This window comes from Haliotis rubra, unplaced genomic scaffold (assembly GCF_003918875.1).
Source record: "Haliotis rubra isolate DU_JTF1 unplaced genomic scaffold, ASM391887v1 Scf198, whole genome shotgun sequence".
Lineage (NCBI taxonomy): Eukaryota > Metazoa > Mollusca > Gastropoda > Lepetellida > Haliotidae > Haliotis > Haliotis rubra.
Genome location: NW_025765980.1, coordinates 347001 through 370867, shown reverse-complemented (window position 1 = coordinate 370867; position 23867 = coordinate 347001). Strand labels below are relative to the sequence as shown.

General features: G+C 40.7%; 1 protein-coding gene across 1 annotated transcript in view; it reads left to right on the top strand.

Annotated features, from left to right (window-relative positions):
* Positions 1-23867, top strand: part of LOC124275068 (myocardin-related transcription factor A-like) — a 62970-nt gene that overhangs the window by 14046 nt on the left and 25057 nt on the right. The window contains 3 exon segments of the mRNA XM_046710541.1: positions 7863-8111; positions 15873-15938; positions 18756-18811. Coding sequence (XP_046566497.1) covers positions 7863-8111; positions 15873-15938; positions 18756-18811 — 371 coding nt within the window.

Sequence of the window (23867 nt, the reverse complement as noted above, 5' to 3'; positions counted from 1 at the left end):
GGCCGATAAGATTGCACTTAGCCGTAACATTAGTAAGATAGCTGTATGATTACACACAACATGACTAACGGGGAAGACGGTGTGCCTGCATGGAGGAATGTGTGTAGGAAGAAGATGGCCAGGCAGGAATATACAGGAATGTATACACACATCGGCTGGAGTCGTACATGCAGGTGGAACTCGCCCTCAAGCCCGTGACATTTATAACTGAAATATAGCTAATAAGTTGCAGCCAGATTGCCTATGATTTGCTGGAGCTGTATTTCAATTACCTATATCCAGGTTGACTTCTAGTATTCTGTGTACACACACCTTCAAGCTGTGGTGGCAGGCGATTAGAAGTTGAGAAGCGTACATGCTTCTCAGTCAGGAGACATGATAGTTTTCCTGTTGCTGTTTATCTTCAAAGCAAAAAAAAAATGTTTTGAAATTTTGTTAAAAAGTTTGAAGGCTTGGAGTAATTCATGGTCTTATGTTTCCGTTAATTTACTGAATGTCTTAGGGGATGACATAAGAGCACAGAAGTAAACTGGGGAAAATATCATCTTGCACTTATTTCCACTGTACAGATGATTCATATGTCAAGTTAATTGATATTTGCTGTTTCTGTGTTGAACTCGTGTTTGTGAGACATGTATAGTTAGAATCTTGCTGCTGAAAATAGATGAACAGGAATAACGTCTTACATCAGTCATGGTTCATTTGCGTCTGTTAGTTCAAAACAAGGAGCCCATAGAACATAATGCATTCCTCTGACAGAAGATGCGTGAGCTGGTAGCTGGGGTATTGGACACTACACGCGTCCTGCTCCTGCAGCCATTCCTCGGCTGCATGGTTCAGGGAGAATATTGTTTTTTGTGGCAGCAATGGTACACTAAGTGCTGTTCATTGGAAGGTGCTATGTTGGCGGATACCATGAAATTGCATCTCAGCCATCTGTAAGTTGTCTGCCATGAAAACATAAGCGCATTCACAACAAACAGGAAATGTTTGTCATAGTAAGGGCTGTAATTACTGGCTGCTGACCACCAGACTGGCCATCCCAACTGACCCACAGCCTCTCAATCGGCCACAGCTGGTGGCCAGCCATCAACAGCGTCCATGTGTACCAGTGGTGGCCAGCCATCAACAATATCACTGTATAGAGATGGACAGCCATCAACAGTGTCCCTGCATAGAGATGGACAGCCATCAACAATGTCCCAAATATAAGATAGACAGTCATCAACAGCGTCCATGTGTACCAGTGGTGGCCAGCCATCAACAATATCACTGTATAGAGATGGACAGTCATAAACAGTGTCCCTGCATAGAGATGGACAACCATGAACAGTGTTGCTGTATACAGGGTGGCAGCCATCCCTGTATATAAGATAGATAGTCATCAACAGTGTATATAAGATGGACAGCCATTAACTGCATTGCTGTATACAGGGTGGACAGTAGTCTGTCTCACAGTCCCTGAACCACATTAATTTCCCTACTGCCAAGCCCTCTCTGCTGTGCTAAAGCCCTAAATAAAGCAAGTCTAGATTTCCTAAGGTTCTGAATCTCTGGTCTCCCTAGGGCTCCTTTTCAATATAAATGGGCTTGTTTGTTACTATCAAAATTATATATATTCAGAGACTAAGCCTTAGTCTAGGTGGACAGATGTGAACAGCTCAATGGCACATTTTTTTAACAGAAGTAACAGAAACTTTACTTAATTCAGAATAGGACTTGAGGATAAGTTCTTTTTCTTTCAGAAGTATAATTCATAAAGTTATTGATACAATCCATATATATATGGTGCACATGATGCAAGGTAACTACTTCCTTCAGCCACTCCTTGTCAGTGAAAGTGTCCTGTAGTCCCTCAGCGTCTGTGGAAGCAGGTAATGAGGCCCAGCAGCCAGTGTTAGTCACTCTGCAGGCTTGTTAGATCCCCAAGATAACACCAACTGGCCAAATGGTCAAGTAATAACCTGGAAGGGAAATGAGCCTTCTTGAATGCTAGTCATGCCGGAGATGGGAGGTGGTGGGTCTGGACATTGTTGTACTAACCCTAACCATGCACGCTCACAGAGAAGTATTCTTGCTCTGAGGGACAGCTTGATCCTTGATGGAGACAAAGATGTGTTGTCTTTCACCACAACAAATAGCCCCCTAATTTTTAGATAGACATCAAGAAGTCTGTACCAAGTCTTTATCAGAAACTACTGTGGGCCTGGTTAGAAACTCTTAAAAGTGCCACTGCTTTAACACAGAAAGCTCATAGAACATTGACAGACAGACAATCAGTAATAGGTCCCTGGACCAAAGTACTGACATTCTTGGATAACAGATGGTTCGCCCAAATGGGGTTTGTGGTCATGATTGATGTAGTGATGAAAATAACAATATCTGTAGCTCAAAGTAAATATGCCCACAATAACATCATTTGCTCCAAAGGATCATTTACTCAAAAACCCCACAATTCGTGGAAGTCCTGCAATAGTTCGTGGAAATCATTCTGCTCAAAGAAGTCTATTTCGAAACCTTGAAACAATCCTTCTGTGCTTCATCTTCTGACATGGGTTTTTCTCATGCATATCTCAGCTTATGTGTACTGATGAGGAGAAGAAGAAAGTTTGATGAGTGACTCTGAACATTTAGATGCTTAGGGCTGATGGTGGTTGGATTAGCATTGCTTCTAACTGTGGCGGAACAAGCCATGTTACCATCTGATATGACTGAATGTGTGGTAAAGTCTTACCTTGTAATGTTGGCTTGTGCCAAGAGGTATCGCGAGATCAATGAATGCTAAGTGTGGGACTAATCGGTGGCTGATTACAGCCGGCATGGCATCCTCCCCTGTGTGTATTGGCACCTCCAGCACCGTCGGAACACAAGACAGAAGAAACCAGCCATGGAAACACACACACAAATGCTATTAAAATGCTTTTGGAACACTTTCAGAGTCTTAAAAAGTGAAGGCATTAACATTTATAAACTCTTAATGAGCATGTCTTACTTATTAGTACTTTGGTCTGATTGATTGTCACATCTTTCGGCAGCTTGGTGATGGAGGGAGCTAAGTAGGTACTGCTGTTCACTGTACAGATTTACCTCCCTTGATAATGGGTTTGAATCCCGATCCTCCAAGATTTTGATTCTAGCTTTGTCAGCACCGTGCCCATGCTGCTTGGTTTCACCAATGTGGTGAATGGCAGTCCTCTATCACTTTGGGCTTTACTCTGCCATCAAGCTGGTATATTTACACTGATATTACTGGAATTATCTTCCAAGAGTATCAAACCGTACTCACTCATGTCATTAGTCTACACATATGTTTGTAATAGTGAAGGTTTAAGAGCAGAATTGGTCCAATCATTGTCAGTTGAGACAGGAGGTGGGGTTTTGAAGTTTGCGTGATGCTTAGGTTGACTTGTGTGTCATTATAACCCAGATGTTGTGTTCATGCTATCATGAAGTAATAATTAATGATGAATTTTGTATAGTCACTGTCCAAGCTGAAGAATAAAAGCCACTGTGATTTTAACCTCTTGACTAAAGCCGAAGACAACATGGCATAATTACCTCTTTTCTATTAAGATTACCTTATTCTGGTCCATATACTAAGCTGAAAATGTGGGACTGCAGGGTAGAATATTGTTAATTCATTCTGTGGAGAGTAGGACCCCTTGGAAATTAGATGACCTCTGTTGGCATTGCTATAAACTTAGCAACCTGTAACAGCATAGCACTCCACTACATATATTAGAAAAGTCATTTCAGAAGCCTAGTGGTAAAAGTGTTGCTTACTACACCTGGTATTGATGCTTTCAAAGGATGCAGTTTCTGATGTCACTTGTAAATACCTTCTTTGAGAACAGCATGGATACGAGCAGCAGAAATCCTACTTATTTACCGACTGTATGATATATACTCTTAATCATGGTAAAGAGATGCCTGTGTCTGGAGTGCTCATCTCAAACCAAGGCATGGCAGTTACATCAAAATACACATACTGGAGATGACCAGGGATGGCTTAAATATGCCTGTGGGTATTTGCTAGCTGGCTGGCCAGTGCTGGTGACGACAGCTCCAGATGTTCCAGAGGACAAGATAGATGTCAGATACATTACAGGAACTTTTCGAATGCAACACAGTAATTGTATCACACAACATGTTTACTTTGAAATTCTGACTCCTTGATAATGTCTGCAAATATCATGTCCCCCTGCGCGGGAGGTGTAAACACGCTGCTTCTTAGCCTTGCTGCTCTTCCTGACTCGGATCTCATAAACTTCACAGAAGGAATCTGGGTGGGTTATCAATGTGCTCTTTGAAATTATGGTACACAGAATTGCAAATATCAGTGGTATTGTCAGTTCCAGGTTTGATGCATTTCATGGTTTTGCATTCTGTTGTTGATGTTGAAATATCAAAGGCTTGTTGTTGAAAAACATGATGTGTTTGGAAAAGATCACTTGATAGACATTTATTTCCAACTTTCACAGATTAGAGGAATTATTTTGGATCTGGTTCCAGTGGCATTATCAGCTTGTTGTTTCTTTTCTACTGGGGACAAGTTGCCAATATTATCAAATATTTGTGCGTGTTTTTTGTTTTCTTTTTTTGTCAGCAGTGACTGTTTATGTGAGTCACTTGGGGAACTGAGGTTATGTAGATACATCTGAAAGATTTTAATGGCTTAATGTTTTCAGACTTTGGACGCTAATGTATCATTGCACACAAACACACACATGCATGGGCACGCACGCATGCACACACATGCACGCGGGCACACGCACACACTAACACACACACTGCTTGGGTTTCAGTCACACAGTTTGTCCTCTCCAAGCCATTTCTCTGGCTATGTTTACCTTCTGTTTTCAAGATATGAATTTAAGTAATCATACATAATCGTAAGAAGTCTGTTTGCCTGATACAACAGGAAAATCTCCATAACAGTGAGTACCTTCTTAAAGTCCCTTCAGTACCATGTCAGGTACAATACAAATTATGAACTGTAGTCGTAAGAAGTTTGTTTGCCTGATACAACAGGAAAATCTCATAACAGTAGAAACCTTCATAAAGTCTGTCAGGTACAATACAAATTATGAACTGTAGTCAACATTTACTGATCAGCCTTTGCTTGCACTGCCATGATATTGCTGGAATATTGCTAAAAGCAGCGTAAAACTGAACTCACTCGCTCACTTTGCTTGCCTGACTGGCCTAGATGAGTACCCAAACTGACTCTCATGCATGTATCAGTTCATTAATTAGAAGACCTGATGACGTGTGAGAGGATGGGCTTACACAGAGTAACGTACAGTATGGACTCCAGGTGACATACAAGTGTTCTCCCTCAGGAAGCATGTGTAACACTATATTGCAGCCTGGCATCAGTCTTGCCTTCATCTCCTGGAACGTGGGTATCTTCAGTTTCAAGACAAGACACAGGGATAGAATTAACCCAGAAAGTCAACTTGCCTGAATACTTTGAACACAAACACTCCCCCAAAATACTTGAAATTCTACTAACCCTTTTGATGCTCTTTGCATTGAAAAAAACCCCTGGTCTGGGCTAGTTTCTATCCATTTCACAGTGACTGGTTGTTCAGAATTGCATGCTTCAGTGTTAATCATCAGGGATTTCTTCCAACATTGAGTTAACATGCCATTATAAAACTGAAAAGCTTGTAAACTAACAAAGCAACACATTATCCAACTATGAGTTTCTAGAAATCTTTACAATGAAATCTATCATGCAGAAGAAAGTTTAATGATTTGAACATAAAGCTTCCTCCAGTTTATGTTTCCATTCGAAAATGTTCATATACACATATTCAAGATGCACAAGAGAGATTTAGTGCTTTGAATCACATAGGTTTCCTTCAATACATTTTAACATTCATAGATGTTCATGTAGACATGATATTCATCATGCTGAAGGGGCTGAGTCTGGTGGTTAAAACATTTGTTCATCACACGGAAGGGGTATGCCACTTGCCACATAGGTAACATTTTTGAAACCCATTTCTGGTGTTTAGGCAGTGACTATTGCTGAAATATGCCATCTCTCTCACTCACTCACTCACTCACTCACCCTCACTCACTCACTCACTCACTCACTCACTCACCTTTGTTCACAGTGACCTGACAGAAGTGCTGCTTGTCCCACGTGGACAGATGTAGACAGGCTAGGCATCAGTGTTTTAGTACAGTATTACTATCGTTCGGATCTGGTTCTCATTTATTCCCTAATTATGATCACCTGGAGTTTGAGATGAACAACATTCGTCACCTATAAGCTCTGTGAGGCTAGCACCTCGCCCAGGAGCATTTTTAGTCCCCAAACCCCTTGATACTTTAGATAGCCTGCTTCCTCACCTGGGTTCCACAGACTCCTGTCATCCTACTAGTGGGTCTACACTGAATGAATTCCCTTAACTAATACCTCAGTATCTGTTTCTGTTTGGTAAAGGTGCCCAGGTACAAATTTCTGTTTGTTGTCTTTAACGAAATCCCTATGTTTTGTGGTTGGCCCTGTAATGAATCAGCCATGGTTTATTATCCTGAAAGAATGTGTCATAGCTGCTTCATAAAACCAAACATACAAACCATGGAATATTATGATTTTTTTTTGTAATAAGTGGATGAAAGTAAACAGTTCTTGACATGTGTGATTGTGCCACTTTTGGCAGGTCTGTCTAATGAAGGTTTTGTTTGTAGTTTTGATGAAGATAAACAATTATGAACACCATATTTCTTCTCTAAGATGCCAAGCCTCCAGTAGACATTGGACTCTAATTAATGCAAGGTCAAATGCTGTCCAAAAAACATGAAAGCCATGTCTCTAATAGTAGTAAGATATGCTGGGGATTAGTAATGGACGTTTCCTGCATATTTATACTTTGTAGAATTTGGGATTCGGAAGTTCGTAAGTTGTCACTATGTCTGCATTAAACAGAATAGATGCTGGGCCTCTTACAGACATCTGGGGCCCGTACCACAAAGCGATCGTAGCGCTAAGATGATCGTAACTCCCATACTTTAACCTAGACTTATGACTCGCGTAGCGCTACGATTGCTTTGTGAAACGGGCCCCTGGTTATTGTTTTTTGTTTTGTTTGTTTGTTGTTTAATGCCGCAGTGGGCAGTATTCCAGCTATAAGGCTCTGGGTGCCGTTGTTCAAAACAACCTTAGCGCGCTAAGACTACCTTAAGTCTATGTTAAGGTATGGGAGTTACGGTCACCTTAGCCCTAAGATCGCTTTGTACAACGGCACCCTGGTCTGTAAATAATCGAGTCTGGACCAGACAATCCAGCAATCAACGTAATCAGCATCGATTGGGATATGCTGACATGTGTGAACCCAATCCCATTAGTCACCTTTTACAACAAGTATTGGTTGTTGAAGACCAGTTCTAACCCATCTGGTTAATGTAGATAGAATTAAAAAGTAGATACCTGTCCGTCTAAATCAAGGTAATAGAGTAACTGCTGTGTCAGCATTATATGTATCCTGTTCTGTTCAGACAGACTTGAACAACAGGATCTTATAGTGTCAGTATGACCCCAAAACCATGTAAACAGCAAAATATAACATAAATGTTGTGTCCGTGAACGTGTGATGAGTCAGATTTCATGTTTAACATCCTTATGTCTTTTTGTGAAATATTCAACTGGGGATATTTTTCATTGTTACAGGAAGAAAACATGTCAGCTTTGAAGACGTCAACGATATTCAGTGAAATGTATTCTTACCCAAATATACTTGAAACGTGACTCTTGACCTTTGATTCAATCTTGAAAGCTGATTAATGGTTGTCTCCAATATTAGGGCATGTGAAAATAGAGATATTTAAAATGTTTTATTTATTTTCAGATTCAAGTAGCGGGGCAAGTTGGTCCCCCCTGTACGGGGGCAGGTCCAAACTTGACAAGGACGCTATCCAGATAATCCATTGCATCTATTGCAAGGACTGCCGAATGGAGAAACTGGCTGCTGAAAGAGCAAAACAAGCTGGGGCGGGGACATCTACGGACCAAGACCCACCCACACAATTACCTTCCAGCCCTCACACCTTGCTGGACGAGATCTCTCTTCAGCAGACCATGGATAAAAACAAAGAATGTAAGTCATTTACAAAACATGTGATATGACTGTTTTGGTTTTGCCCAGATGGTGATGTAGGATATGCTACATAAGTGAAGAATAACCCAATTCTTTAATAATACCGAGGGGTGGTAGGGTAGCCTAGCAGTTAAAGCATTTGCTTGTCACGCTAAGAACCAAGTTCTATTCCCCAAATGGGTACAATGTGTGAAGCTCTTTTCTGGTGTCGACTGCTGTGATATTGCTGGAATATTGCTAAAAGTGGCATGAAACCATACTCACTCATTCATAATACCGTAGTAATGCTGTCGTTAATCTGTCATGGCATGACAACTTTATAATAGTAATATGAAAGACAGGTGTCATGTTGGCTCTAGTTTTCTTCTTGTGAGAATACAGAGGCCCAGATAAGCTGTGTATCCGGGTAAAATAAGCATAGAATTACGCTTTGAAAAATAATTGTTGCGTACCAATTATGCATTTAAAATGTTAGATATCCAGAAAGTTTAAAACAAATGCGTACGAAATATATTTTTAAAAAATCGCTTGCGTAATGAAAAAAGACATTGATTGCTATCAAGTTGTACTGTTAGTATAGGACAAGTGTTGTACTGTCAGTATAGGATGAGTGATTTTTTATGACATCATTTCCATTATATTTAAGTTGGTTTTGATTAGGTATGACATAAGGCAGAACATACCTGCTTAGTAAACTTACTCAATGGCATATACTTAGGTGAGTAAAATGACTGAAATACGCACATATTTGAAAGCAGTGGGTAACGGAAAAAGAAATACCCACTCAACATTTTTAATACCCACTCCAAAAAAATACAGTGGGTACAGTACCCACATGAGCTAAATCTTATCTGGTGCTCTGAGAATATGTGTCTGAGAGATAGTCTTCCATAGTAATTTATCATACAATGGATAGTGTTCTCGGCAGGATAAGGCCAACGGATATTTTTGGTATCAGTTGGGGTCATATACGGATATCGATGCAAATTAGTGAGGTCATATGCAAATTTCAGGGACTACTTTCACAGCGTAAACAAACATGGCGTCAAGGGTCGGCGGTCGTGACCGGATTGACGGCCGTGGTTACGGTAGTGTCAGTGCTTTGATCCCAGAAAATTCATGCCTGGTTATGATAGATGGAGTATATTTCAAAGCGAAGATAGAAATTCATAGGCTTACGAAGATACCAACATCAGTTGCCCGACCGACTGTCAGTGTCAGCGAGAGAACGGCATGAATCCAGGTGCACAATGTCTCATGAACATTAAAGCGTATTTTGTTGTTAAAAAGGTTAATTGAAGGTTTCTGAAGTTCCACGCGAGTTTGTTGTTATTTTTCAAACGTAAGCAAACATTTGTTGACAACAATACGTGCTTTAGCAATAAAGCTTACTGGGAACTAGATGACCTAACGCAGTCAGCTGAGTGATCAGGAGAAAATTATGTCACCCGGGCTTGTGACGTAACATATTACTCCGCACATATTTGTGACGTCATAGACATTCCACGAAGTTTAGTTTCATGATTTGTTGCATTTGAAAACACTTTTTTTTTAAATTATAAAGCAAAAATGACGTATGATAAATAGGTTATCACACTCGTGTGTTTTGGGATGGTTAATATCCTGCAATAGGAATAAACACTATGTATTTAGCTTGCCAAGGCTTGCGAAATACAATGTTTATTCCTAATGCAGGATATTAACAATCCCAAAACACACTCGTATGATAACCTATATATACCAGCAAAATGGCAGCAAAACCTTGCCAATCCTGTTCAGGATAGTCCTTCTTATGGTGTACAAAAGTTGTTAGACTTTCATGCCTCGTGAATGATAATGGCAGCTCCTGCTTGTTAAGACCATCCCTCCTTGCCAGGGACTGTTGAGGCCCAGTGGGAAGTGTGTTTGTCAGACACTCACAAAGCCTGGGTTTGATTGGAAACATGGCTACAATATGTGAAACCCATTACTGGTGTTCCATGCTGTGGAATTACTGAAGCAAATTTTTGTACTCTTCTTGATCTCCCACTTCCTCACCCTGTTACTTGAGGGAGACAATGTGACAGTCAGGAGCTGACATTACCTACTGTGGGTTACATTTATTTTTTAGTAGATTGATAATAAATCATTAATACTGCGCAAGCCTCATACTTATACAAGTGTCGATTTATACAGAAACTACGCAGCACAGTTCCCCATAACAACTTCCCCGCCTATCTGCCTCAGGCAAGTAATGTGCTCCACAGAAAAGATGTTTTTAGGTTTTATTGAAAGGCTTAAAAGTTTTGAGATTATCTGATTTGTATGGAAGATTATTCTGCAGGTGATTGCCATTGTTACCGAAAGATTAGCTTAAAATATAGCCTTCTTTTATTTTCAAGATATTGAATTTGCTTGACATCTCTCTAAGTAATAATGGGGGCAGTGGGGTAGTCTAATGGTTAAAGCGTCCACACATCAAGCTGAAGACCTGAGTTCGATTCCCCACATGGGTACAAGGTGTGAAGCCCATTTTTCTGGTGTCCCCAGTCGTGATATTGCTGGAATATTGCTAAAAGTGGCGTAAAACCATACTCACTCACTCACACTTCTAAGTAATAATGATATAGGTTTTTATTGTTTTTTAAAACTTTGGTCTGTCATCTGTTTCAAGTGCTATTATAGAGCCTCAATGAAACCAAAACAGCTGAGCCAGCAATAAACGTTCTATATTTATCCAACCACAAGCTGATCGGTACATTGTTTTGTACCAAATATCTGTCATTCTCTTCATGTTTCCTCTGCCACTGAACTGGCTCCTACCGGTACGGAGACTGACTCCAATACTGACAAAAGTATGTGTCCTACACTACAGTCATTGAACATAGATATCAGTCAGGTAGCACTGTCTCAGACGTTTTTGCAGAATAGCAGAAATATTCACAGCTTTATTTGAGAACAAAGATTAGAAAACATTAGTCTGATGTTAAAACCGATCAAATATGTGTACTGCAATGTAGATTATAAACTCTCACCCTATGGTGATTCTTGGACGAATAAGACCACCTCCGTGGTGTAGTGGTTAGAGCGTCCACCCGGAGTGCGGAAGGTCGCGGGTTCAATCCCCGACCACATCATACCAAAAGACATTAAAATATGGAACTTGTTGGTCCCTGCCTGGCGCTCGGCATTAATGGGTACAACAAGGACTGGTCAGCTCGGAGTCAGTATAATGTGTCTGAGTGGGGTATTCCTGCTTCACTGCGGCATATCTCAGTGGGCTAGCACTATAAAACCAGCTTCATTCTGGGCTAGTACAAGCAGCCGCACATACACATACACACGCATGCACGTCGTCATATGAGCGAAATATTCTCAAGCATGACGTTAAACCCAATTTCACCTCACCTCACTTGGACGAATAAGACAAAAGCCATCTCATGCCAATTATCTACTGGTTGCAGTGTTGACCATTGGCCCATCAACCACTGGTTTTGTCTGGTTGAGACTGGATTATCTATGGACATTAACTGCTGTGTTTACAGCGCCATTTAAACATTCATTTACACCCTCCCTTGCTCTAATCTCCCAGAAAAGCATTCTAGATATCAGGTTGTAATAAAAACTCTGTCAGGAGTGGGAAAAAAATAATTTGATTTATTTAAACCTGAGCCGTCTTTCACCATAAGACTGATAATCATAGGAGTTCCACTGGGACATGATTCTGATGCTAATCTTATCATAATTACCAAGCTTTTTTTCATTTCTGAAAGTATTCTGTTTGTCAAATAGCTCCATTTTGTCTAACAAGCTTTATGAAGGTGAAAAAACCTGGCATGATGTTGTGTGGGTAGTAGGTTCCCCCTGAGTGGGTCGCTATCAGGTGACGAAATTCTAGCTGACCCTAGACAGGGGTGCTACACTCTATACTATCTCCTACCACCATTATCAGTGGCCCTTTCTCCTTCTGTCCACTGCTCCCCTTCAGTATCCAGTCTTGCCGTATCCTCACAGAAAGTGCCAACACAGCACCAACTTATGTTGTGTAGCAGTTAATTTGTACCTCTGTTCATTGGCAGCAAGGGAATCCTTCGGGATGCTCAGCCTACATAGATCTGTGGTTCTGGCTTGGTGCCAGCTGTATACTGAGGAATGCAGAACGAATGCATGAACAAGGAGGAGGGCTCGGTGCCAGGTTTTTTTCACTGAACACTTTACCAGATGGTGCTGCAAGTGTTTCACTGATCTAGTACCTGTGTGGATGGCCCAAGGTGAGATAGGGAACACTGCCAACTGATGATGAAATCACCGGCCTCTTCCTCATGGCTGGCCAGTTAGTCCGGTTCAGAACCACTGTCAACACACCAACACTCTTTTTGTCTGCTTACACCTGTTCGACTTAGTACATATGATTCTTTCAGACTGGAACTATTGCCAAGTCTGTGACCTTGTGTAAGAACATACTAATAGATTTGCCCTAGATATCCTGGCCTTGGAATACCACTTCCTGGAGCCCTCCTCATCTATGAGAACTGTTGCAGGATACAATGAAGTGTGAAATGGAAAGAAGTTCCTATCATATGCCCCTTTAGTCCACATAAATAGTATATTGCCCATGAATTACCTGTGATAATTGTGAAAGCAGCATGAATGGAGTCCAATTAAGTAAAAATGGAGGATCACTTTACCTTCAAAGAAATGTGAAATTTATGCTACGTTAGAAATACATGAGTATTTTGGGTACTGGTATCTAAACTCAAGATCAACTTTTTCATTAGGAAAGTGTTTTTAGATTTGATAGTCCAAGTTTTCGCAGCCGCCATATGAACTCATGACTCCTGGCCAGATAATAGGCTGCTGAAAGCTTTCATGTCTGATTCAGTGTGGGGTCAGATATCTTAATTGCAGAGATGTTGTTAGACATCATGCCTCATTAAACCAATTACTGCTGTTAGGAAACTACCCACTTCAGACTTCTCCAAGGCTGTCTGAGTGGTCATCAGCCTGCTCCATATACCAGAACACATTCTCGGTTCTGGTCATATCAAGTGAATGCTCATCTTGTACAAGTGTTCTGTCCCCAGAGCTTTTCCCTAATGCTTTCAAGATGGTTATGATGGCTAGAATTCCTCTCCTGTTCTGGACAAACAGGTCTGTCATGCCAAGATAAGGTTCTGTCATGCTAAGATAAGGTTTAGTCATGATATGCACTATCTGTCCTTGCCTGGATTGTCATGCCATGACTCCTGTCTGTTATCCTGAAATGGATCTGTTGCTACCTCGATAGGCTTATGTCATGCCATAAAGAAAATCTGATACTGCCATGGCACAGTTCTCTTGAACTGTGAATGTCACGCATTGGTGAAATCATTTCACTGTCATGGCATGGATCTGTTGAACCATGAATGTCATGAGGTGTTGAAAATGGTAACTACATCTGCCACTGATGTGTTTTAAAACATGTTTAATCATATCCCTGTATCATATATGGTTTGAGGATGCACACTTTCTCTGTTGTCTGAGGTCACACAATTTGTTGTGCAAAGTTGGATCCTATGAGCAGGCCAGAAACCTGAGATTGTGAGTTTGAATCCCAGTTTGCCCAAATTATGTTTCCAGGGTATTTAACCCTATATCCATGCTCATGGGTTTCACCAACGTACGGGGAGGTGGGGTAGCCTAGTGGTTAAAGCGTTGGCTCGTCATGCCGAAGACCCGGGTTCGAATCCCCACATGGGTACAATGTGTGAAGCCCATTTCTGGTGTCCCCCGCCGTGATGTTGCTGGAATATTGCTAAAAGCGGCGTAAAACCAAACTCAGTCAGTCAGTCCCCAACGTACATTACATCAGGCTCTCCTCTCACATCAAGCTGAAGTGCCATGATATAACCGGGATACTGTTCCAAGAAGCTTGTAACCCAGTTCTTTCACGGTCATATGGTTTGAATTGGCAGGGTATCTGCTGAAAGAGCCAATGAAAATGTTTTGATCAGTCTTGAGCATTTAGACTTATAGTCTAATAGTTTATCACAGCAGTAATGAGAACACTTGCAAAAAAACAGTCTTAGGACTTTCAAGAAAAAATGTTTCTTTGAATTAGAATGATTTAAGACAGATTTATTTCAGTAATAGGCAATAGTAGTTATAGAGCAATGTGTATTTATATAGGAGGCGAAATCTTTGGGTGATGAGAATGGTAGACAATTTGTACTTTAAGTAGCGCTAAGTATATCTGATGTATTGTGAAGTGAACTGTGTACAGTACAGTGTCTTGAGATTTGTACGACTCGTGAAGGTCCGGGTTAGAATATTGAATATTATCAGTAACCCATGCTTGTCGTAAGAGGCGATTAACAGGATTGGGTGGTCAGGCTTGCTGCCTTGGTTGACACATGTCATTGTATCCTGATCGATGCTCACTGGATTGTCTGTCCCGGATTTGATTATTTCAGACCGCCGCCATATAGCTGGAATATTGCTGAGTGCAGCGTAAAACTAATAAACTCACTCACTCACAGGCAGTGTGTAGAGATGTATACTATGTGTAGGGAAGTGTACAATACTGAGATGTGTAAGCTGTGTACAGACATGTGTACAGACAGATGTTGACATATGTCCAGGAGAACAGCCCGAGACTATGTGGGGAATGTATCTTCTCCTCCATGCTGCTGGGACTGACTCAGTTGTTGACTCTACTGGTAGGTAGTGACATAGCTCAGCTCCCCCAACAACAGCTGAGGAAACGGCTTGGAGGTGGTACAGCCTCCATCAAAAGATATGCCGGATATATAAGTGAATTAAGCCAGTGATTCAGGAGAGCCAATCAGCTGAGTTGAGTGATTGAGGCAGATGGACCCAGTATCTGGACCATCTTCCCCATGCCGCACTGTTATGCTAGATATGTACCACTCATCTCTGTATTAACCAACCCTGAGGCCTGACATAGCAGCTTGTCAAACAGATTACAATTAGAGGAAGACACATCTATCATGGCCAAGAAACTTGGACAATAGCATATCCTGTTCCCGGTTGGCCTATGTTGTTGTAATAAATTTAAAATATTTATCTTGTAACATCTTTAGAAATTAGAATCACTTCTCCCAAAGCAGACAATGCATTTAGTCATGCATTTTCATATTTTAATTGTGCCTACCCTTATGGCCGAGTGGATAGGGTCTGGCCATAGAGCAGAAGATCCAAGGTTTGATCACTATTGGCATTATACCGAAAGATGTTAAAACATGGTAATTGTTGTTTCCTTGCCTGGCTCTAGGAATGAAGAGGATAATTGTTGGGATAAAACAAAGGCTGGTTGGCTTGGACAGCGTGTGAACTTTTAGTAATGTTGTTTGTCAAACAGCCTCCAGTCATTTTTTGGTTACATTCAGGGGTACATATCGATACATATTGCACTGTTAGAGTCATAGTATGATATGTATCATGATACACAAAATGCTGTTTTTACCTGAAATTCTCCAGCTGATCGCATCTGTACATTGTTGAATGTTGTACAACCTGGTTGTGTTTAATGGTGTGATCATGAATGTCCATGAATACTCATTAGCGAGTTCAGTATGAAATCTGTGCCATCTGGAATAAAAGTAGGTTTCACACCTGTGGCCATTTCTCTTGCTTATGACAGCAGTCGTCATGCCCGATGCAGCCATCAGAATCAGACCATGGACATGAGCATCTGATTGGAAGTTGCATGAAATGAGGTTATTATTTCTACTTGTAATGTGAATAGTACCATGAATAACATATTCTTTTTATCTGTTTCAGCATTGAAAAGAAAGCTTATGTTACGGAGGTCGGTCAATGAACTGGTCGACAGGGGAATATATCCACGTAAGTTGATGTTCAATTTAGTTCTGACAATAATAAGGCCGTGTAGGTTACGAGGGGCTATCAAAAGGTTTTGAGCCTAAAATACTTCTGATATGTGCATGATAAAGATAACTGTATGATATTGAAGAATGGTTTATATCCATAAATGTAATATTGACATGCACGTGTTGCTAGTTTCCTGTCACATGACATCTAATCACATATACCCCTATTGAAACCGCTGAAATGGATAAGCTTGAGTACAGAGTAGTCATAAAGTGTTTGGTCCTTGAGGTCCTCGATTGACTGTATATACTGCCATATAGTTACAGAGGCTCTGTATATACTGCCCAATGCCATATAGTTCAGAGGCCCAGTGTCATATAGTTTCAGAGTCCCTGTATATACTGCCCAGTGCTATATAGATATAGAGGCCCTGTATATACTGCCCAGTGCCATATAGTTTCAGAGGCCCTGTATATACTGCCCAGTGCCATATAGTTACAGAGGCTCTGTATATACTGCACAATGCCATATAGTTCAGAGGCCCAGTGTCATATAGTTTCAGAGTCCCTGTATATACTGCCCAGTGCTATATAGATATAGAGGCCCTGTATATACTGCCCAGTGCCATATAGATACAGAGGCCCTGTATATACTGCCCAGTGCCATATAGATACAGAGGCCCTGTATATACTGCCCGGTGCCATATAGATACAGAGGCCCTGTATATACTGCCCGGTGCCATATAGATACAGAGGCCCTGTATATACTGCCCGGTGCCATATAGATACAGAGGCCCTGTATATACTGCCCAGTGCCATATAGATACAGAGGCCCTGTATATACTGCTCGGTGCCATATAGATACAGAGGCCCTGTATATACTGCCCGGTGCCATATAGATACAGAGGCCCTGTATATACTGCCCAGTGCCATATAGATACAGAGGCCCTGTATATACTGCCCGGTGCCATATAGATACAGAGGCCCTGTATAGACTGCCCGGTGCCATATAGATACAGAGGCCCTGTATAAACTGCCCAGTGTCTATAGATACAGAGGCCCTGTATATACTGCCCAGTGCCATATAGATACAGAGGCCCTGTATACACTGCCCAGTGTCTATAGATACAGAGGCCCTGTATATACTGCCCAGTGCCATATAGATACAGAGGCCCTGTATACACTGCCCAGTGTCTATAGATACAGAGGCCCTGTATATACTGCCCAGTGCCATATAGTTACAGAGGCATGGTATATACTGCCCAGTGTCTATAGATACAGAGGCATGGTATATACTGCCCAGTGCCATATAGATACAGAGGCATGGTATATACTGCTCAGCGTCTATAGATACAGAGGCATGGTATATACTGCTCAGCGTCTATAGATACAGAGGCCCTGTATAAACTGCCCAGTGTCTATAGATACAGAGGCATGGTATATACTGCCCAGTGCCATATAGTTCCAGGAATGAGGGAATTGTCTTCATGGCCACTGGCAGGAATGTAGACACATCACTCCATTTTCTACAGGGCAGCTGATGAGGACCAGGAATTCAGTGCAGCTTTGAACTCCAAGTGCTTGAGATGAAACGAAAACAGACATTAATTATCTAGGGACAGAAAAACACTGATTACAACCCTGAATGAGAGGCATGCAAGAGATAAGGATACTTATTATTGTGCTTCTTCTCAGCAGTGATGGGAAGCAGTATCTATATGTCAACACCTGTATAACCAGCCATATTGCAGGTCACCTGCACTTCAATAAACCCTCTTCTAATGCAAGGAGAAGCATTCAAGATAACATTTATCTTCTAGGTGATATTGAGATCTCAATTATAATGTGTGTCTTCAGCACTTTTTCTAAGATAAGGTTCAGCATCCCTTGAAGTTCAAGGCAGAATTGATTCCAAACGGTGTTAGAGATTTACGGGGATAAACGGGATACATACTAAGTCGGACATGATTTTACTGCAACTTATTTATTATATGATTTATTTTTTGAGTTCCATCACTGATCTGATACATCAGTTCAGAAGTGTTGTTTATTTATTGTTGCAGGTGGGGCAGATCTTTCTGTTTAATTTTCTTATGATTAGAAAGCTGTTTGTTTTGTGGGGAAAATACAGAGAGGGAAGTCCCCGGACCATGGAGAAGGTCTAAAAAAAATAATCTAACAGTAGTGTAGAATGACTTGACAAGTCCAGATTGGGGTGATATTACGTATTCTTCTCTGGGCTATGGGGGCTATGGGGTATATAAACTTTCAATTTAGTTATGACTTAAAAATAATATATTTGAAATTGTTTTTTTGTGTGCTGAAAGATTGTTTTTCAATTAGATTGATGATCGGGTTTAACTTGAATATTAGTTATTATTGGAGTGAGGCATGTTGTGCAGGGGCTGCATTGAGAGTGACCCTTAGCAATTACATGTTAAACAATGGCTATGATAAGTATCCCCCATACTGATTCCATGTTGTGTGAAGGTTATAATGAGAGTGTCTCATTTTAATTACTTGTTAGACAAAGACTGCAATGAGTGCCCCTATTTATTACCTTGTTTGAAGGCTACGATGAGTGCACTTATCGCATTGAACCCATGTTGTACAAAGGCGTTATGAACATTATACAAGGGCTACGATGAGATTGACCCATATTAATTATTTGAGTGAAAGCTTTGATATGAGTGTCCAGTTTGTTACTTTTTATATGAGAGTGATGCTTTCAAACTGAAGGTTGTACGAAGTCTATAATCAGAGTAACAGTATCGAGTTCCATGTCCAAAGGCTGTTGATGGCGTGGTGACTTACGCTGTACTTTGTGTTACAGCACTGAAAACCCCTCCTGCATACGCTGAACAGAGGAAGCAGTTGGAAAGGGCAAAGGTAAGCTTCAGCATTAATCAGGAAGCGTCCAACATGCACATACACACAAGCAGCTGATGAGGCGTGGGAGGATACACGCTGTCACCTACATTATCATGCGCTAGAACACTCTCTGAAGTCAAAGCTGCATTAAATACATTTATTGGTACTGCCAACTCAGCTTAGTGCAATGAAGCTTGAACCTGTCACCTTTATAGGAGGGGGGAGGGAATGGTGCCCATTAAGTTTTCAAGAGGCTTGTATGTTTGTATTGATACAGCTAGCAGGAAATTAGCATGGCACACGTCAAGGTGATAAGTATCTCATATCGTTCTTGAAACTAGACGGAAAAAATATTTATGGAAATGGAAACTCACTTACTTGAAATTCATTCCTTTAATCCCTTTCCTGACTACAGGAAAACATTACCATGGAAACAGACAGTTGCACAGGTGCTGTGATGAAATGCAGCTGCATTAACCCTTTATCCCTGCACTAGCTGACAGCATACTTTTCTGACTGCCACATGGGCATTGTCAGCACATGAAGTGTCAAGTCAGTGCACATAGACACGAACATGAACAGGTTGGGGTTGCAGTGTGGTCTTTATTCAGGGCTTCTAAGTGCTCGGTTGGAGACTGCAACATTCATGCCGTAAGATAAACAAACATGGAGAGCATTGAGGCCATGCCGGCAGATAGTAATGTGACCATCAGAGACAGGGCTACATCTACCTGCATCCCTGGTTTCTTCTTCACGGAACACAGAGTCAATGCTCTAAGATAAATAATCAGGTCTGCATTCTTTTAAACACACTTGTGGCATCAAATTTGCATCTGCTCTGATGAGGCCGTTTTGGATGGCACTGTACAGCTACTTGTATCATAGCCTGCGTTTGAAGGTGGTAGTCTGAGCCTGGCCCTCTCACAGCTGTATAATGTCAACACTGGTTGTTTTAACCAGGGATTCTTGTTTACTGCACTCAATGGAAAGATGGGCCCTAAATGTTGAATAATGTTCACGGGTGTTTGTTTATTGAGCTTGTCCATATTGCTTTGTGATGAGAGATAACTTTAATATCCTTGCTAGATCTGGTGGAATATGACTGATGTGATATCACAACAAATATGGCTACCTGTGAAAACATGGCTCATGCACAGGCAGCTACACAATACAAAGGCAAAGCCGGTTTGCCAGGATATGGCTCATCTTCTTCGTCTTCTGGTTTGCTATCACTGGCTATCATCATGGTACACACCTCCTGGTGGACTGCTTGTTGAGGGAGGCTTGTCCAGATGGCATTTACAAATGTTACTGACAAGAAATAACTCAGATCCCTGTACATGTCAGTGGGAGTCATTTTTCTGGCATACCGCAGCGAGGAAGGGACATAATGTATTGCATAATGATGTTTTCAGTCAAATTTGTTTGCTTCCATGAAACTGTTTATGTACAAGAAGTAATGGAGAAACCATGATAATCCAAGATTTTGATTCCAATGTGTCGATTTAATTCTTGATTCTTCTCTCACAATCATCAGATTTAAGCGATATCTTTGACTTATACTTTGTAAAAGTTAATGGTTTTTTCTCTATAATTTCCATAATTATCAATAGTTGTGTCAGTTTTGGTTGCTCAAAATTGTCAGGATGGTCAGTAAATACCTGGCTTAAAATGAACTTCAACTATGTGATCATATCTTCATTAGGAATTTGGGTCACGTGTTACTCTTCTCTTTCTTGACCTTGAGTAGTCAAAGTTTGAATATTTGTCTTGGAAGTTGTATGTTGTGTTCAGGGCGATGGGTAGCCTAATGGTTAAAGTGTTTGCTTGTCATGCCAAAGACCCGGCTTCATACTACAGTAAACTAAGTTAATAACTCAAAGGGTCCACTATGTTTGTAACATCAACGATTAGTCTGCCAAGACCTGGTTACATACAGGCTGCCATGATAGAGCTGGAATGTTCATGTTATTATTCCAAGAATGTCTTCTAAGATTACAAAATGCATGTTACTGGGAATGTGTCATGAAATTAGAGCATGTTTTTGCATCTTTAATCAATGGATACATGCTCATTAGCTTCATTTAAGCTGGTATTAATTTAGGAAGTGCATACACTCTTAACATATAATTGCATAATAGAGATAATTTGCAGATCATCCAGCATGTGAGTAAGGTAGACAGTCCCACCGGGGGTTGTAGTAATGGAGTTTACATACCAAGGCACTACCTCCTTAGGTTCACACACTTAATTAGGTGGCGTGACTTCTCTGTGTACACCAACCTTTAATAAATGGTCGCTCAGCCTTTGAAGTTCACGCACCCACCTTCCGTTTGCTCCTTCTTCGGACACTGTTTTTCAGGAGTGAGGAATAGCAGGAACTATTTGTTTGGAGATCTGGTGCCAGTCAATGATTTCAGTGATTACCCGGACAGTAGACTACCTGAACTGGAATCTCAACCTATCTGGGGATCTTTAAGTGTAACAGCTGGCCATATCTTGTTTATTTGTGGTCACAGATTATCTTGGTGAAATTACCATTCAGTGAGCTTTTGTAATTAAAGTGTATTTTTTCTTCAGAAAATGTGTTTATTGACAGTAAATGAGATAATAATTACCCTGTGTCAAGATAGACCCACTCTTTCTCTAAGTTAAAAATGATTTTATCAAAATCAAAGTAGACAAGAAATCTGTTTTTGAAAAATGTGATATACAAGTTATCATTATAATGTCATAAGGTGTTTCGAGAGGCGACCAACACACTCTCACAATTATGGTAATGCTTTTATAATTCAATTTCATGTTAGTGATCAGTGAAATTATGCAGCAGGCTGTTCCTGCAGTGAAAGTCAGAACTTCTGTCTGCGATGTTCTCCAGAACACACGGAACTATCGCTGCCATTATGTGGCATGCAAGTGGAAGATAACAAATTGTTTTTGGCATTAGTTCAGCATGTGCCAGAACTACAGACATTACTTTAAGTGAATGTAGAGATTCCCAACCATAATGCTACTTGACTTTGGTGAGGGTGAAAGGTGATGTATTAAATACATTTCCTGGTTCTACTCGAGATTGGCATTCTATACATACACACTTGTAGGTGAAAACATGGTCAATACTTTTAGGAGAGCAGAATAGTTGTCATAAGTAATGGATGGGCAATTCTGTCCATGTTTTTTTCATAGTGCAGACTTGATTTCAACATTCATTTACTTCCTTTTTGACCTGGATCTCCATATTGCCATGAAAATCTGAAAATTGTTGATTTAATGTTACTTTAGCATTCAAGCATGACTTTGGAAATTATTGAAATCTAATTAAGCTGTGGTTAATTAGAGGTAACTAATTACTTTCACATGCCTGCTTACCTGCCAACATTTAACTTTAACAAGATTGTTTTTCAAAACCCTGACTGCATTTTAAGGGTAGAAGGCAGTTTCAAATACTGATTAATCTTTGATTTTTTAAAACTCCAAAACCTTCAGAAAAATAGAAAATTGTTTTAATTTATGATTGGAATAACAGGAAACAGTGTTTTTAAATTTCCCCCTTTAAGAGTTTTTTTTATGCTATTAGTTTGTAAGTTAGAGTGACATAGAGAAAATGATTAGTTTCCCTAATGCTAAGTTTAATTGGTCTCTCACATGCTGGGCGGTGGGGTAGCCTAGTGGGTCAAGCATTAGCTCGTCATGCCAAAGAGATGGGTTCGATTCCCCACATGGGTACAATGTGTGAAGCCCTTTTCTGATGTCCCCCGCTGTGATATTGCTGGAATATTGCTAAAAGTGGTGTAAAATCATACTCACTCGCTCTCACATGCTTGTATTATGAGACGACTGGAGTTTGGATTCATGGTCACAATGACCTGGCTCATGACATTACTCTTCCCTGTGGATGTTGTCTTAGTTTGACTTTCCCAGACTTGACTATTTACAGACTGATATGAGTTGTGCTGTAGTCACTTACTCACTTTCACTGAGTGGGATGGTACAGTAGCCTAATGGTTAAAGCATTCAATTTGGGTTCAATTCCACACATGGGCACATTTTCTGGTGTCCCCGCTGTGATATTGCTGGAATATTGCTAAAAGCGGCATAAAACCTCACTCACTCACTCACTCACTCACTCACTCACTCACTCACTCACTCACTCACTCACTCACTCCACTCACTCACTCACTCTCACTCTCTCTCTCACTCACTCACTCACTCACTCACTCACTCACTCACTCACTCACTCACTCACTCACTCACTCCAACCAGTTATTTCTGCAACTAAATTTTGTAAACACAGTAGTCCTTCCAGGTATTGCAACCACAAAAAATCGTTCAAAGGATGTGTAGTATGTTCAGAACAAATAATATGCCTGTCTCACCCCAAGTGGGAGGACATGCTCCTATGGCATGCTGGTATGATGGTAGTTATGCATGAAAGTGGGGGCAGGTTTGCCAGGATTAGGTGCTGCACAGATTGACATTAACTGATAGTAGTTTCAAGGGTCAGTTATAGGTCATTGACCTTATAACCAGGCCATGAAGGGGAAAAGATGTTGAGAACACAGTGTAGAATTTATGTGTTTTGTTAATAAGAATGGATTTGTTTTTTAAGGAACTGAAGCCTGTTACCTTTTCTTACATGGTTTGTGACATTGAGCATTTTCCAACTCATTTCTCCTGAACCAAGTTAAAATCTATCCTAATGCTACTTTAGACATGTGTTTCATTAGCCTTGCAGTGTAGTTAAATATTTAAGTGTTTTGAAATGGTCTGGATGTTGCTATGGAGGTAATTCCAATCTGAAAAACATTGAAGTATTGGTGAAATGGTTTTATATCTGTGGTTCTCTGCTCACTGTCTAGCTGAGTGTTTTAACATGGTGGTGCATGTGGATCCAAATCTGGTACACACAAATTAGACCAGTGCTCTTGGACATGTGAGTCAGACCAGTGCTATAGGGCATGTGAATCAGACCAGTGCCCTACTAAATGTGAATCAGACCAGTGTCCTTTGGACATGTGAATCAGACCAGAGCTATAGGGCATGGGAATCAGACCAATACCCTACTAAATGTGAA